This window comes from Sorex fumeus, unplaced genomic scaffold, assembly GCF_029834395.1.
Source record: "Sorex fumeus unplaced genomic scaffold, SorFum_2.1 ptg000006l, whole genome shotgun sequence".
Lineage (NCBI taxonomy): Eukaryota > Metazoa > Chordata > Mammalia > Eulipotyphla > Soricidae > Sorex > Sorex fumeus.
This window is the reverse complement of record NW_026606063.1, coordinates 11,151,138-11,164,669: the sequence shown is the minus strand read 5'-3', so window position 1 is coordinate 11,164,669 and position 13,532 is coordinate 11,151,138. Positions and strand designations below refer to the sequence as shown.

At 57.7% G+C, this 13,532-nt stretch overlaps 1 protein-coding gene across 5 annotated transcripts in view; it reads right to left on the bottom strand.

Annotated features, from left to right (window-relative positions):
* Positions 1 to 13,532, bottom strand: part of OTOF (otoferlin) — a 94,121-nt gene that overhangs the window by 3,285 nt on the left and 77,304 nt on the right. For 3 of the 5 annotated variants that reach the window (XM_056123160.1, XM_056123124.1, XM_056123133.1), the window contains 16 exons: positions 12,711 to 12,872; positions 12,486 to 12,605; positions 11,357 to 11,518; positions 11,086 to 11,248; positions 10,584 to 10,714; positions 9,830 to 9,859; positions 9,441 to 9,572; positions 6,892 to 6,958; positions 5,105 to 5,241; positions 4,854 to 4,988; positions 4,243 to 4,380; positions 3,887 to 4,014; positions 3,624 to 3,794; positions 2,360 to 2,520; positions 1,705 to 1,847; positions 1,268 to 1,356 (listed from right to left, as the gene is read on the bottom strand). In XM_056123160.1, coding sequence (XP_055979135.1) covers positions 1,268 to 1,356; positions 1,705 to 1,847; positions 2,360 to 2,520; positions 3,624 to 3,794; positions 3,887 to 4,014; positions 4,243 to 4,380; positions 4,854 to 4,988; positions 5,105 to 5,241; positions 6,892 to 6,958; positions 9,441 to 9,572; positions 9,830 to 9,859; positions 10,584 to 10,714; positions 11,086 to 11,248; positions 11,357 to 11,518; positions 12,486 to 12,605; positions 12,711 to 12,872 — 2,069 coding nt within the window. The remainder of the gene's footprint in view (positions 1 to 1,267; positions 1,357 to 1,704; positions 1,848 to 2,359; positions 2,521 to 3,623; positions 3,795 to 3,886; positions 4,015 to 4,242; positions 4,381 to 4,853; positions 4,989 to 5,104; positions 5,242 to 6,891; positions 6,959 to 9,440; positions 9,573 to 9,829; positions 9,860 to 10,583; positions 10,715 to 11,085; positions 11,249 to 11,356; positions 11,519 to 12,485; positions 12,606 to 12,710; positions 12,873 to 13,532) is intronic. The other 2 variants (XM_056123143.1, XM_056123152.1) reach the window with 1 other exon arrangement.

Here is a 13,532-nt window from a genome sequence, read left to right as displayed (position 1 = left end):
AGGGAACCCAGCCGGGGGTGGGTGGGTCGGGGAAGTCTCTGGAAGCTAGTCTGGCCCCTGGATGGGCTGATTTGGGTGGGCAGGGTAGGGGGGCTGTTGGTGAGGTCCTGGGGCTGTCTCCAGTGGCCAGCTGAGTACGTGTGTGTTCAGAGCTGGCAGATGGGGGGCCTTTAACCCTTTAACTCGCAGCCCATGGTGGATGCCCCTGGCCTTGTCCTCAAAGAGGATTTCTCCCCTCTAAGTGCAAGGGCTGGAGCGATAGCACAGCGGTGGGGCTTTTGCCTTGCGCGCAGTCAGCCCGGCCGAGCCGGGTTCGATTCCTTTGCCTCTCTCGGAGAGCCATGCAAGCTACCAAGAGTACCTTGCCCGTATGGCAAAGCCTGGCAAGCTACCCGTGATGTATTCGATATACCAAAACCAGTAACAACAAGTCTCACAATGGAGACGTTACTGGGCTCGCTCGAGCAAATCGATGAACACCGGGAGGACAGTGACAAAGTGCTAGGTTCAACGACCTGAGGTGGTTGAGTTCAGCCACCAGGAGTGCAGCTGAGTGTGAGGGCAATCAACTGGCCTAACGCATTCCCAGCTGACACATGGCCTGGGGCGCCCCCTCGTGGAAGATCCTGGAACAGCAACCCGGCTGCTGACCCGGAGCTCTTTCAGGCAGAGCGGATGGCGTATGTTTGTGGGGTCCAGTGCAAAATGGAAATGCGGGGCTCCTGACTAACAAAACCATTAAGCCCTTCACCATGGTCACCTTTAAATAAGCCATGGAGTGTTCCTCTGAGCGTGGGGCCTGGGTGACTTGCACGACCGTACCATTTGCCCTGGTTGCTGGCACTTAGGGCATTGGAGAGGTTGCCAACAGGCTCCTTGAACTTTCCAGGCAGGAAACCTGGGGACCAGGGAGGTCAGGTGACCCTGCCAGGGTCAAGCAGATGGTTCTGCTCCTAACCCGGTGCTCTTTCCGCTCTCAAGCCTCTTCTCAGCACCCCTGTGTCAAAAGCCTGGTAGGGGGTAATGACCGCCAGGAGGGGGCTGCAGAGGGTAGAGGGGGGCTTTGGGGGCTTCTCTTCAAGTGTGTGTGGGGGTATTCACGGGGGTGCAGTGTGAGTGTGTGGATGAACATCCGACTTAAAGGTGCTGGGTACACCCAGCAGAGGCCACCCCAACTCTCCTGAAGGGTGGGCATGAGGGAGACAGTGGGACCAAAGTGCTCTGGGGGAGGGAAGGGGCCAAAGAGGGGGTGGACCCAACCGCTTACTTCTTGGGCTTCCGGGGGGAGATGTCCAGAGGCGTCCCAGGGGCTGGCATGTCCATGGGGAACATGTCCACCCACAGCTCCAGGCGGCCCTGGGAAAGAGGCATGGCAGTCCCCCCCCATCTGTCCCTCTGTCCAGCTCTTCCCTCTCCCATGCTTTGGGACCCATTTCTTCAGGTTTCCCCCCTGGGATGCCAGGAATCCTGTGACAGACATCACTAACAGCCAATCACAGCTTCTGAGGATGGGCCCGCCCACCGATTCCCAGCCAATGGAATTCTCTCTCCGAGCAACTTCATCACCCGCCTCGCTTGGGTTCACCTAGAGGACAGGGTGGGCTTCTCCCAGGCGGAGGAGTGCAGCCAGTCCCGGGAGGATCCCTTTTTACAGACCCAGGTTGGGACACCTCGATGCCAAATACAAGCGCCCCCCGGATCCACCTGCTCGATGCCGGGCTTGTCAGGATTGAGCAGCGGCCGCGTCTCCACGTGCTCGGGCACCAGGCGGCAGCCCACGCGCGGGATGTCCTCCCAGTGCCGCAGGGCCCACAGCGCCGCGTGCTCCTCCGTGGGCTTCCGCTGCCCTGTGGGCGTCGGGCTCAGCTGGACCCCGTGGCACGTGTACGCCTTGACCCTCCCCCAGCCCCCGTCTCTATTTGGCTGCTGGGGAAACTGAGGCATAGAGGAAAGTACCGGGGCTTATCCACGCCCGCGGCTACCCCAGAGGGTCCCTGAGCACTGTGAGTCAAAGGACTGTTCTGAGTTTCTAGCTGAAGAATCCTCTTCCTGCCCCACCCCCTGTCAAACTCCAACACAGACACCTTCTGATGTTCTGGGAAGTGCCACATGGGTCAAGGAGTGGACAGAGCCAGGTGGGAGCCATAGCAGCCCCTCACTGTGACTTGGGCTAATCCTTAGACTCTTGGGCCTCGGTTTCCTGCTCTAAAAATGGGGGAGGGGGTGGTGTCAGCAGACACTGTAGGGCATGGGGGGACTGAACAGGGTCCCGAGCAGGCCATCAAAGGGGACCCGGGCGAGGACTCCAGGTCCTCCATGGGGGAGTGTGGGTCCCTTCTTGGTCTCTAGCACCCGTTACCGTTCTCATCCTCGATCTCTGAGGGCCCGGTGAAGACGCGGTTGGCCACCTTCACTCTTCCCGGGGGCCCGAAGTGGGGGCCGTCCACTTTGCCGTCCTTGCACAGGCGGGTCAGGATCTGGCTGGGCTTCATAGGGTCCCGCCAGATATTGTAGCCATGTCTGTGGGAGGGGGGCCGGGGCTGGCTGGGGCTCCGTGGCACTTGGGACCAGCCACTTCCCTCAATTCTGTTGCCCAATGTCCAGACCCAAGTGAGATTTGGGCTGCAGGAGACTCCTGCCTCCTGCTCTCAGTGTCCCAAGAAAGAGCACCCAGCTTCCTCCAACACTGCCACTCCGCCCCCTAGAGCCCCAGCAGCTCTCAGGGGGAAGTTGACAAGCAGAGATGGTAAGGGGCATGGCCAGGTCACCGCCTGTCAGTGACAGGGGCCAGCCAGGCTGCCGGGACTCTAGGGGACTCTTCCTAGTGCCCAGGGCTATCGCTTCTCCTGGCCTTGCTTCCTTTCCCCCTCCTGGCTCCGTGATCCTGCAGTTCTCTGGCTCTCTCCTTGTCTTGGAATTTGCACCAGAGAGAGCCTGGAGAGGAGACACTTGGCCTGGGACAGAACCACAATCTGTCCATCTTTCCATATCACAAACTGAATTTTGTTTTGTTCCTTTGCTGTGACAGTGGTGGTTCTGAATCACGCGCAGCGGTGCTCAGAGCTTACTCCTGGCTCTGTGCTCAGGTATCACTCCAGGAGATGCTCAGGGAACCACAAGCAGTTCTGGGGGTGTCTTGCCCACAATACAATCTCTCTAGCCAGGACCCTTGCTTTTTTATGTTTGTTCGCTTTCTGGCCACACCTGGCGGGTGTTCAGAAGTTACTCCCAACTCTGCACTTACTGCACTCCTGGCCAGGGCTCAGGGATCACACGGAGTGTCAGAGATTCAACCCAGGGGGACAACAAGAAAGGTAAACACCCTAACCCCCAGCCTCTGCACTATCTCTCCAGCCCTGAGCCTTATTTTTACCGCAATATAGCGCTCAGGCGCTCACCCAACGAGACCCCGCCCTCACCCATAGTCCCGCCCACCAGCCCCGCCCCATTAAACCCCGCCCACAAAGCTGTCACGCTTGGCTCAACCCACCAGGCCTCCCCTCATTAGCCCTATTCACAGGGCCCCGCCCCATTGGCCCCACCCCTCAGGCTTCTCCCCATTGGCTCCACCACCAGGCCCCGCCCCACCAGGCCCCGCCCCCATCGGGCCCCGCCCTGCGCACAAGGAGTAGGACTGGGCGATGCCGCAGGTGGCCCGGTGCTTGCTGTAGAAGCGGTTCTCCAGGTCGATCTTGGTCTCCCCAATGAGATCATCGGTGCCCACCAGGTCCCAGTCGTACACGGCCACCGTCAGCATGGACTCCATGGGGAAGGAGGCCTCGATGTCAAAGGACCTAGCGGGGCAGGGTTAGGAGAAGGGTGAGGGGGTGGAAGGTGGGGGGGGGCGCTGAACCGTGAGGTCGCAGGGCTTGCGGGGAGGGCTTACTTCCCAAAGACAGGGTTGAGCTGTTTGGAGATATAGTTCTCCTTGTCGCGGATGTCGGTTTTGCCCAGCCGGATGGCGATGTAGGGGTCGGCTTTGCCATTGATGTCTGCAGGGTGCAGATCTGTGGCCTAGGGTCGGGGAGGGGCCAGGTTCTCGAGCAGGTCCCCGAAAACCCTTCTCACATCTCTGTCCCACTCCCCGAGAATCCCATGATGGGGAAGGGTAGAGTCGGGAGACTTGTTGTGTGACCCTGGGCAAGTCTCTGCCCCTCTCTGGGCCTTGGCTTCCTCCTCTTCGTTTCCCTCCGGAGGACTGGGAAGTTTGTGGGGGTTGGCAGAGAGGCTAGAGAGGCTCACCCGGACCACGTAGATGCGGACCAGCACGTTGATGGGGTCGTTGCTGGGGATGCCTTGGAACATGCCATGGGTGGGGTCGTAGCCGGTTTCCCGGGACACTTCCTCTGGGAGTGGCACTTTGTACACACAGAGGGAGCCCTGTGGCGGGGACGCCTGTGTCAGTCAGGTCAGGGTCATTCCCACAGCCTAGCAGGTGGCACTTGAGACATCGGAACAGGGGTCCGTGCCCCATAGGGGCTGGCTCTTAGCCTTTCATGGGGTGTTATGGGGGGGCTAGGCACCGGGTGGGAGGGCACGGCAGGTGTTTTTTTTTTTTTGCTTTTTTGGTCACACCCGGCGATACACAGGGGTTACTCCTGGCTCTGCACTCAGGAGTTACTCCTGGTGGTGCTCAGGGGACCATATGGGATGCTGGGAATCAAACCTGGGTCAGCTGCATGCAAGGCAAACGCCCTACCCGCTGTGCTATCGCTCCAGCCCCAGGGCAGGTGCTTTTTACATTAGCAAGAAAGTGTTTTTGTACCTATCAGCACAGCTGATTGGGGTCCCTAGGCTGAGGGGGAAAAAAGATGGGGTGGGGTCTGAGGGGCATGTGTCAGGATTCAGGGGACCTTGAAGCGGCCCACGATGCGCTCCTCCTCCGTGGAGCCATCCTCGTCATCTCCTGTCTTGCCCCGAAGCAGGTTGAAAGTATGAAGCCAGTCCTCAAAGTTGTCAAACTCCGTCTCCAGCTCCTTGGGGTACACCTGGGCCGGGCCAGGCCAGCAGGGGCTTGAGGCCCGACCACTGGCCAACACCAGATCCCATTTGCTGCCCCCCATGTCAGCCCAGGCTCCATGGGGGGCTGCTCCCAGACCCCCACCTTCAGCTCATCGATCTTGGCTTTCTTCTTCTCTGAGCCCTCGATGCCCGGGGCTGGGGAGGTGCCCTGGAGTTTCTTCTTCTTCTCCTCCTTGGAGGCCTTTGCCTTCTCCTTGCTTTTCATCGGCCCCTTCAAACCTGGCCAGGTAGAGAAGAGGTGGACAGGGTGTGAGCAGGAATGCCCGGCGTGGAGACCCCACTGGCTTGCTCAGCTCCTGAAAGCACCCAGTTCTCCGTGCCCTGCTCTTCCATGCACGCTGGCAGGGGCACAGGTGCTGGCAGATGAGACTGTGTGTGGGCACAAAGGCCATAGTCGTGACCCCTGCAATGTCCCCTGCAGGTCAAGGGTCCCCGGAGACCATAGACAGTAGTAGGAACTCAGGCCAGGGCAGCTTCCTGCAACGCCAACGTCTCCACCCCTGTGCTGTCTCTCCGCCCGGCCCAGGTTCTGGGCAGTGGGGTGTGGCCCCATCCAGAGTGGTGTGGAACTGAATGTGGGACTGTGGAGCATTTGGCAACAGTGAATGGCTTCTGAACGCACAACTACCAAAATAGTATTCAAAATTGACTGTGTCATGAACCGGAGTTGTTTTTGGCATCCCATGGTGTTTCTGAGGTGAAGCTTCCACTGGCGTGAGTAGAAACTTGAGGTGTGAGAGCAATTCTGATGGCAACAGTTCTCAAACTGCATTCCATGGAACACCAGGCGCAAGGGTCCTTGGAATGTATAATTTTATTGTTTTGGATTTGGGGGCTGGAGCGATAGCACAGCGAGTAGGGCGTTCGCCTTACAAGCGGCCAACATGGCCGACCCGAGTTCGAGGGATTTGGGGGCCATATCTGGTAGGACTCAGGGCTCACTCCTGTCTCTGTGCTCAGGGACTGGTGGTTGGGCTTGGGGGACAGATGGGGTGCTCGGGATTGAACCTGGGTCAGCCACCTGCAAGGCAAGTGCCCTCTTCTGCCCACAGTTCTCTCTCTCTCTCTCTCTCTCTCTCTCTCTCTCTCTCTCTCTCTCGCTCTCCAGCTTCTGGAACACTTTAGGCAAAGGGCACTGTGTCAAATAAATTGGAGTTTCTTTCATTAGGGCTGGAGCGATAGCACAGCGGTAGGGCGTTCGCCTTACAAGCGGCCAACACGGCCGACCCGAGTTCGATTCCTCCGCCCCTCTCGGAGAGCCCGGCAAGCTACCGAGAGTATTCGATATGCCAGACACAGTAACAACAAAGTCTCCAATGGAGACGTTACTGGGCCCGCTCGAGCAAATCGATGATCAACGGGAGGGCCTTTACTTTACTTACTTTACCAACATCTGCATATTTAAGACACTGAGGCAGGTCAGCACTTGTGGCTCAGTGGTAAAATGTCTGCTTCACATGTGTGCAACCTGGCGGCACCCCCCACAAAAAAAGAAAATAAGTAAAAAATAAAGGCACCTGAGAAGGCCTGCATAAAGGCCCCATTAACCACAGAACTGTCTTTCCCTTCCATGATGCACATTTGCTGTCCCATGGAAAGGTCTGGAACAAGCTGGATGAGCATGCTCAGAGGTCCCCCCCTAGCTCTGATGTACTGTGGCTGTTTGCTAAACTGGCCAGGGCAAAAGTCAATGCAGACAAGGGGTGTCTGGTGGGGTGGCTCTTGGCTGCTGCTGCTGCAGGGGCCCACTGGGTGGGGGGTAAGGAGAGCGGCGGGTTGGGGTGTACAAGGAGCCTGTGTGTGTGTGTGTGTGTGTGTGTGTGTGTGTGTGTGTGTGTGTGTTGGGGCTAAGGCCAGGCCCCCACTCACCCTCTGTGTTCTCCAGCTCCTCCTTCTCCTCCAAGTCAAGTCCTGAGGCCTCTTGCTGTCGCAGTTGCTGTCAAGAGATGTGTGGAGGAGGGAAGGTGTGTTTCCTGGGGAGATGCCTGCTCCCCGACCGTGGGCTCAGACCTTCTGCCCTGCTTGACGCAGAAATGCTTTCCTATTTGGCTCCATATCTGTCATGTGCTCGCTGAAGCACCTTTACTAAAGTGTTTGCTGGGTATCACTTAATCACTTAACTTCCTGTTAGTCATCGATTTGCTCGAGCGGGCGCCAGTAACGTCTCCATTTGTCCCTGTCACGTGCTCAGGTGAATGAGACCAGTTGTAGTTACTGGTTTTGGCATATCGAATACACAATACCAGGCTCTTCCGTGCAGGCGGAATACTCTCGGTAGCTTGCCAGTCTTTCCGAGAGGGATAGAGGCTTTTGGGGCGCCCTCTAATCACCCTTTGCTGGGTATAACACAATGAATTGCATTTGGGAATTTCAGAGTTTCGCCTCTGGGGCTGAGTGATAGTATAGTGGGTAGGGTGTTTGCCTTGCATGCTGTCGACCCAGGTTTGATCCCCAGCACCCAGCATCCCATATAGTCCCCCAAGCCGGCCAGGAGTGATTTCTGAGTGTAGAGCCAGGAGTAACCCCTGAGCATTACCCAGTGTGGCCCAAAGACCAAAAACAAAAACAAAAAGAAATTTTTTCTTCTCACTCTTGTATGGCAGGGAGTGGTCCCAGGACCTCTTGAGCACTGCTTGGGAGCACCTCCCTTCCAAAAACTTGTACATCAAGTAAAAATATAGAACCTTAAGGGCAGGATTCAGAACTCAACAGCAACGATAACAACAAATAGTCCCCTTAGGGTTGGGCTGTGGCTCAGTGTAATGGGAGTGTTCTACATGTGTGAGACCAAAAATGAAATGTCTGCAAAATTTATATATATAATATACATATAATATATGTAGCTCTCCTAATGCTTCTTAGTTATATTATTTTTGTGGGGGCACACTTGGCTGTGCTCAGGGCTTACTCCTGGCTCTGTGCTCAGGAATCTTTCATGGTGGTGGTCTGGGGACCATATGGGGTGCCAGGAACAGAACCCAGGTTGACCACACGTAAGTCAAGATCCCTATGTGTTATACTATTGCTCTGGCCCCCAATATTATTTCTTTAATATAGAAAAGTATTAATAAGAAAATGTGCTTTCTTTTCTTGGACTCTATAGCAGGCTGGAACGATAGCACAGCGGGTAGGGCATCTGCCTTGCATGCCGCCGACCCAGCCTACCCAGGTTCGATTCCTCTGCCCCTCTCAGAGAGAGCCTGGCAAGCTACCGAGAGTATCTCGCCCGCACAGCAGAGCCTGGCAAGCTCCCCGTGACGTATTCGATATGCCAAACACAGTAACAACAGGTCTCACAATGGAGACGTTACTGGGCCCGCTCAAATCAATGAACAACAGGACAGTGACAGTGACAGTGACTATAGCTACTCTTCTTGGATGTGAAATCCCCAGGTCCCATCCATGGCCCACCGCCACCTGCTGGTGGCCTGTGCTAATTACAGGAGGAGAGACCAGAAGAGGAGGGTGCCCTGATCTTGCTGAGGCCAATAGGAATCTAGGAGGTGTTGGCGGCCAGTACCACTAAGGACTGCCCTGGCACTCTTCAGTCGTTTTGCAGATGATTTGCTGGGCACAAAGTCACTATGGAAACGCCCCTCTTGCTGCTAAGTGCGACTGCAGGTCTGGATGCAATGTGCCTTAGAATCAGAATGTCTGATGGAATGATGGGATCTTAGCCCGGGACCCTGGATGGTCGCCTCACTGGCTTTGGCACTGTCCTCTAAGTCCTCCAGTGCATGGGGCCCCTAGAATCTGTTCTTCCCAGTACCACCGGAACTGAGCCTGCGCACTGGGCAGGGAGCGTCACATAGGGCTGGGGGGAAGAGGGCATGGTTGGGTCAGCTTGGGACTATTGAGGAAATGCAACTTGTCCCTCTCAGCACAGAGGTCAGCAAGGCATGGGGACACGTAGGCAGTGTGAGGAAGACACCAAGCAGGAAGAGGAGAAAAGCACTTTCTGGAAACTTCTTGGCAGATGGCACCCACATGCACATGGTGACGGTGACTGAGAGGCTCCGAATCGAATGGGACTTATATGTGCAGTTACCAGTGAGGAGTCTCACTGTCCTGACAGCTCTGCTTCTCCTCCCCCTCCTCCCAGGTCTCCTCCTATGTGAAGCCCTCCCTTATTTCCCCAGGCCTTGATTTACCACTGTTATCACACAGGACCGTTTGGCCCTATACACTGAGATCTCTCTGGGGCAGAGAAAAATCTGACAGTTGGGCTCCTGTGGCTCCTTGGACAGTGTTTGTGGGATGAAAGAATAAGAACAAGAGGGAGCTAAGATGGGCAGAGGGGAGTGCTGAGCTAGAGCGGAGAGGATGTGACCAAGAGCGGCTGAGCTCACGGGAATGGAGAAGCAGCCGGTTGGCTACGGGTGGGCCGGCACACCGCCTCTGGCCCGGCTCTCTCTCACCTCCTTCATGGTATCGATGGAGGCGAAGTACTTGGACCACCAGTCCAGCATGCTCTCGTCCGGCTCCTCCTCCTCCTGCTCCTCCGAGCCGCCCTTCTTCTTCTTCTTCTTCCTCTCCTTCTCCTCCTCAGCCTGGAGGGTTGGTTGCATCGGAGTCCTGCCTTGCTCCCCGCACCCTGCCTTCCCAGCACCCTGGACAATCCGGGACAATCCCACTGGGGCCGGGACGCCTGTCTAAGAGTGTCATTTTGCGGAGGGGGTGGCATAGCGGGGAAGGACTGGCCCCGCCGTATGGGGCACTGACCCCGGGCCTTGCTCCCTCTGCCTCTGTGAAGACAGGCTGGGTGGCACAGGGCCACTGCTCCCAAAGGGCCGGACCCCACACTCACCACGTCCACCTTGATGACGGCATCCGAGGTCTGCAGGGGGAACCCAGGAGAGAGGGATAGAAATAGCCATGGAGGGGCTGCAGGTGCGGGAGGCCAGGCAGGACCCGCCCCACATGTGTCAGGCCTATGCCCGCGAGGCTGATCGCCCTCTGCCTCGTTCACCGAGACCTGAAGCTGGGATGGGGTGTGTGGAGGGTCTTGTACCCCACCCCCAGCACAGGTTCATCAGGGAGGAGCCCGGGAGGGCGGAAGCTGAGGGGAACGTGGGTCTCCAGGCTTATCCTGCTCTCTGGGCAGTGCCAGCCCGAGCCCCAGTTCCTTCCTGGGCACCAGGCCCATTGCTGACTCAGCCAGAGCCAGGGCCCCCTGACTCCAAGGATGATGGGCCCAGGGAAGGCCATCTCAGAGCGGGCCTAGGGGAGGACACCCCCTTCCGGCCCTCTGCACCCTCCAGACACCGGAAGGCAAGTTCCAGCCTCGCCTCTGTCCTGCCCGCCCATGCCTGCCCCATCTCCCCACCTAGGCCCCCCTTGGGCGTGGCAGGGATGCTTGCTGCCTCTCACCCCTGCTCACTGATGCACAGACTGACATGCACACGGGCCCGTGCCTGTACACACACGCACACACACATCTGTATACCATACACGAGCACGCACACGCTCACCAACATACACACAGGCACAAACATGCACATGTACACCCACGGCCATGCAGTACCGAGACTTGTGCCCCCGGCCCCGTGCAGTGGCCTTACCGCGTCCAGCTTCACCATGGTCTCCAGCTTCTTGACGGGTGCCTCGGGCTCCATGTTCACCACGACCTCCCCTGTGGGGCGAGAGTGGGGGCCCGCATGGCACCGCGCACCGCAGCCCTGGAGGAGCCTGACTGGAGAGAGAGAGTGGGACAGACAGACAGACGGACAGATGGACAGACAGACAGACAGAAGGCGCAGGGTCCCAGTGAGAGTCAGAGACAACTCAAAGGAACAGAGACCTCCAGCAGATTCTGGAGCTTTCTGAAGAGAGAGGGAGGGGCCGGCAGTGGAGGGAAGGGGTGAGGAGACAAGCGGATGAGCCAGGGCAGGGGTGAGGCGGTGAGGGGGCTGAAGGAGGGGGTCTGAGCAGCTGCACTGCAGGTGCATGGAACCCCCTCAGGCCTCTGGCTCCAGATTCGGGGGAGCTTGGGCCCCCAAGGTGGGCTCGCTGCCTGCCCCCCACCACAGGACCGGGAGGAGCAGACGGGCAGGGGTGCCGCACCGGTGTTGTTCCAGCTGGGCGCTGTGCGCTCGGGGGGCCGGTAGATGAAGCGCCGCAGGGAGCTGACGGCGTGTGAGCCCACCAGCGTGTAGCGGCCGAAGGCCCGGCAGTCCACCACGCGGATGTTCAGCGGCGGGTGCAGGAGCTCGTTCTCGGGGAGGTCCTGGGGGTGTGGGTGCGTGCGCCCCAGTTGAGAAGGGGGCAGAGGACCCGGGCCCTGCCCTGAGACCCCACCCCGCCCGGAGCAGCCCCCCATGGGGGCCACACCCACCACTTCAAACCACTTGACGAGGGTGTTGAAGTTGGGGTTCTTCTTGTAGTTATGGATCAGAGAGGACTGCACCCCTTTCCCGGCACACTCGATGTCCACTCGTGGCCTGTCCACCTGGGCCAGGTTCACCCGCTTCAGGTCCCGCAGACCCCAGAACAGCACCTGGGGGAGGGTTGAGGGGTGCAGAAGAGGAGAGCCCCAACGCTAAGGGGGGACCCAGGTGGTGGGGGGCTGAGAGGGAATAGGGAGTTGGGGGAGTAGAATATGGAGGGATGGAGTTGGGTGTTTTCAAGGAACTGGGGGGCCCTGACTCTGACGGACATGCGGCATGTCACCCCCACCCAGTCCCCAGCCACCTCTGATAAACATGGAGTGGCCTGGGGCTGAAGACCCCCTTGAGGTTTTTTTTTTTAATTAGTGAAACACCATGAGGTACAATTGTAGACTTAAAAATAGTTGTACTTGGGTTTCAGTTATACAATGATCAAATACCCATCCCTCCACCAGTGCCCATTTTCCACCACCATGGATAATATCCCTCCCACCCCATCCCCCCCATCCCACCCTGCCTCTGTGGCAGGGCAATCCCTTGTGTTCTCTCCTTTTGGGTGCTGTGGTTTGCAAAAGAGGCATTGAGTGGCAATCATGTTCGGTCTATAGTCTACTCTCAGCACGCATCTCCCATCCTGGGAGGATCCTCCCAACACCCTTTATTTGGTGCTCCCTTCTCTATCTGAGCTGCCTTTTCCCCCAGCATGTGCAGCTGGCCTCCAAGCCATGGAGCAAAATTCCTGGTACTAGTCTCGGCTATTCTTAGGTGTTAGTCTCCTATTTTGTTACTTTATATACCCCAGATGAATGCAATTGAAGACCCCCTTGAGTTTGATGCCAAGGTAAGAGAATTTTTTTAGGGGCTAACACCCAGATGAGTCAGGCGTCACATGTGGCAGTGCTGGGGGACCATATGGTGCCAGGATTTGAATTACTTACAGCAGCTGCAGTGTGCAAGGCAAGTGCCTTAACGTGTGTACCCCCTCTCCTGGCTGGTGCCAAGACAGAATGTGCCAATGGTCCATGGTAGGGAGGAAGCCAGGATGGAGTGGTCCGTGAGGGGTGGGGGTGCACGTACCTCGATCCGGTACTTGCTCAGCACAGGCCGGATGCCCACAGGCACGGGCATGATGGGGCCACGATCCACGTCCACCGGGCCATTGACAGGCGGCAGCTCAGCCTTCCCTGCGGGCCCAATCTGGGGCATAGGGTCACAGGGTTATATTCTGGGTGCCGTGGGGAGGGCTGTCTCTCCCAGGAGTCATTTGCCTGGGGACGGCCACCCACCCCAGCACCTGCCCACCTGCAGCAGCTCAAAGGCAGCCAGCAGGTCGCCGGCCGTGGCATTGCCCCGGAAGATCTGGTAGTACTCCAGCGGCGGCGGGAAGCGGGGTGCACAGTACGCCTCGTCGGCCATCTTCACCAGGGGCTTGGCGAAGGTGCGGCCCATGAAGTCCGCCTTGCCCTGATGCCACAAACGAGCCATGAGACCTTTGGGGTCTCCTTTAGGTCTCACATGCATTAGGGGGAGGTGGGGGCAGGTGTCACGAGACCACATTAAACACAGGGGGAACTGAGTCTCAGTGCTCCGTGGACCCGCTCCACCCGGGCCACACTGGCAAGGAATAAGGTCCTTCTCCCGCCAGGCCAGGGTTTTCCTGGGGTGCCCAATACCGGAGGCTCAGATTGGGACTGGGCCTCCTCCACCCAGATCCTCCATCTTCCAACATGTAGGTATTACACCCACCAACTGCCCCCGGCACCGTGTAATCCCATCAATGGCCAAGACCCAGAGACTATAAAACAGCTCCCAGAAGCGTGAGGCCGCATTTGCAGCCACGCAACATCTTCTTATCTAGTTCTTACTCTGGAGAACCTGGCAGGCTATGAAAAGTATCCTGCCCACATGGCAGAGTCTGGCAAACTCCCTGTGGCGTATTCAATATGCCAAAAACCAGTAACAACGATGGGTCTCATTCTCCTGACCCTGAAAGAGCCTCGAATGTGGCACTTTCTAAAATTTCAGGGCTAGGACAAAGGAGACATTACTGGTGCCTGCTCGAGGAAATCGATGAATAACAGGATGACAGTGATACAGTGATACCAGAGGCAAATTGTAGTAAGG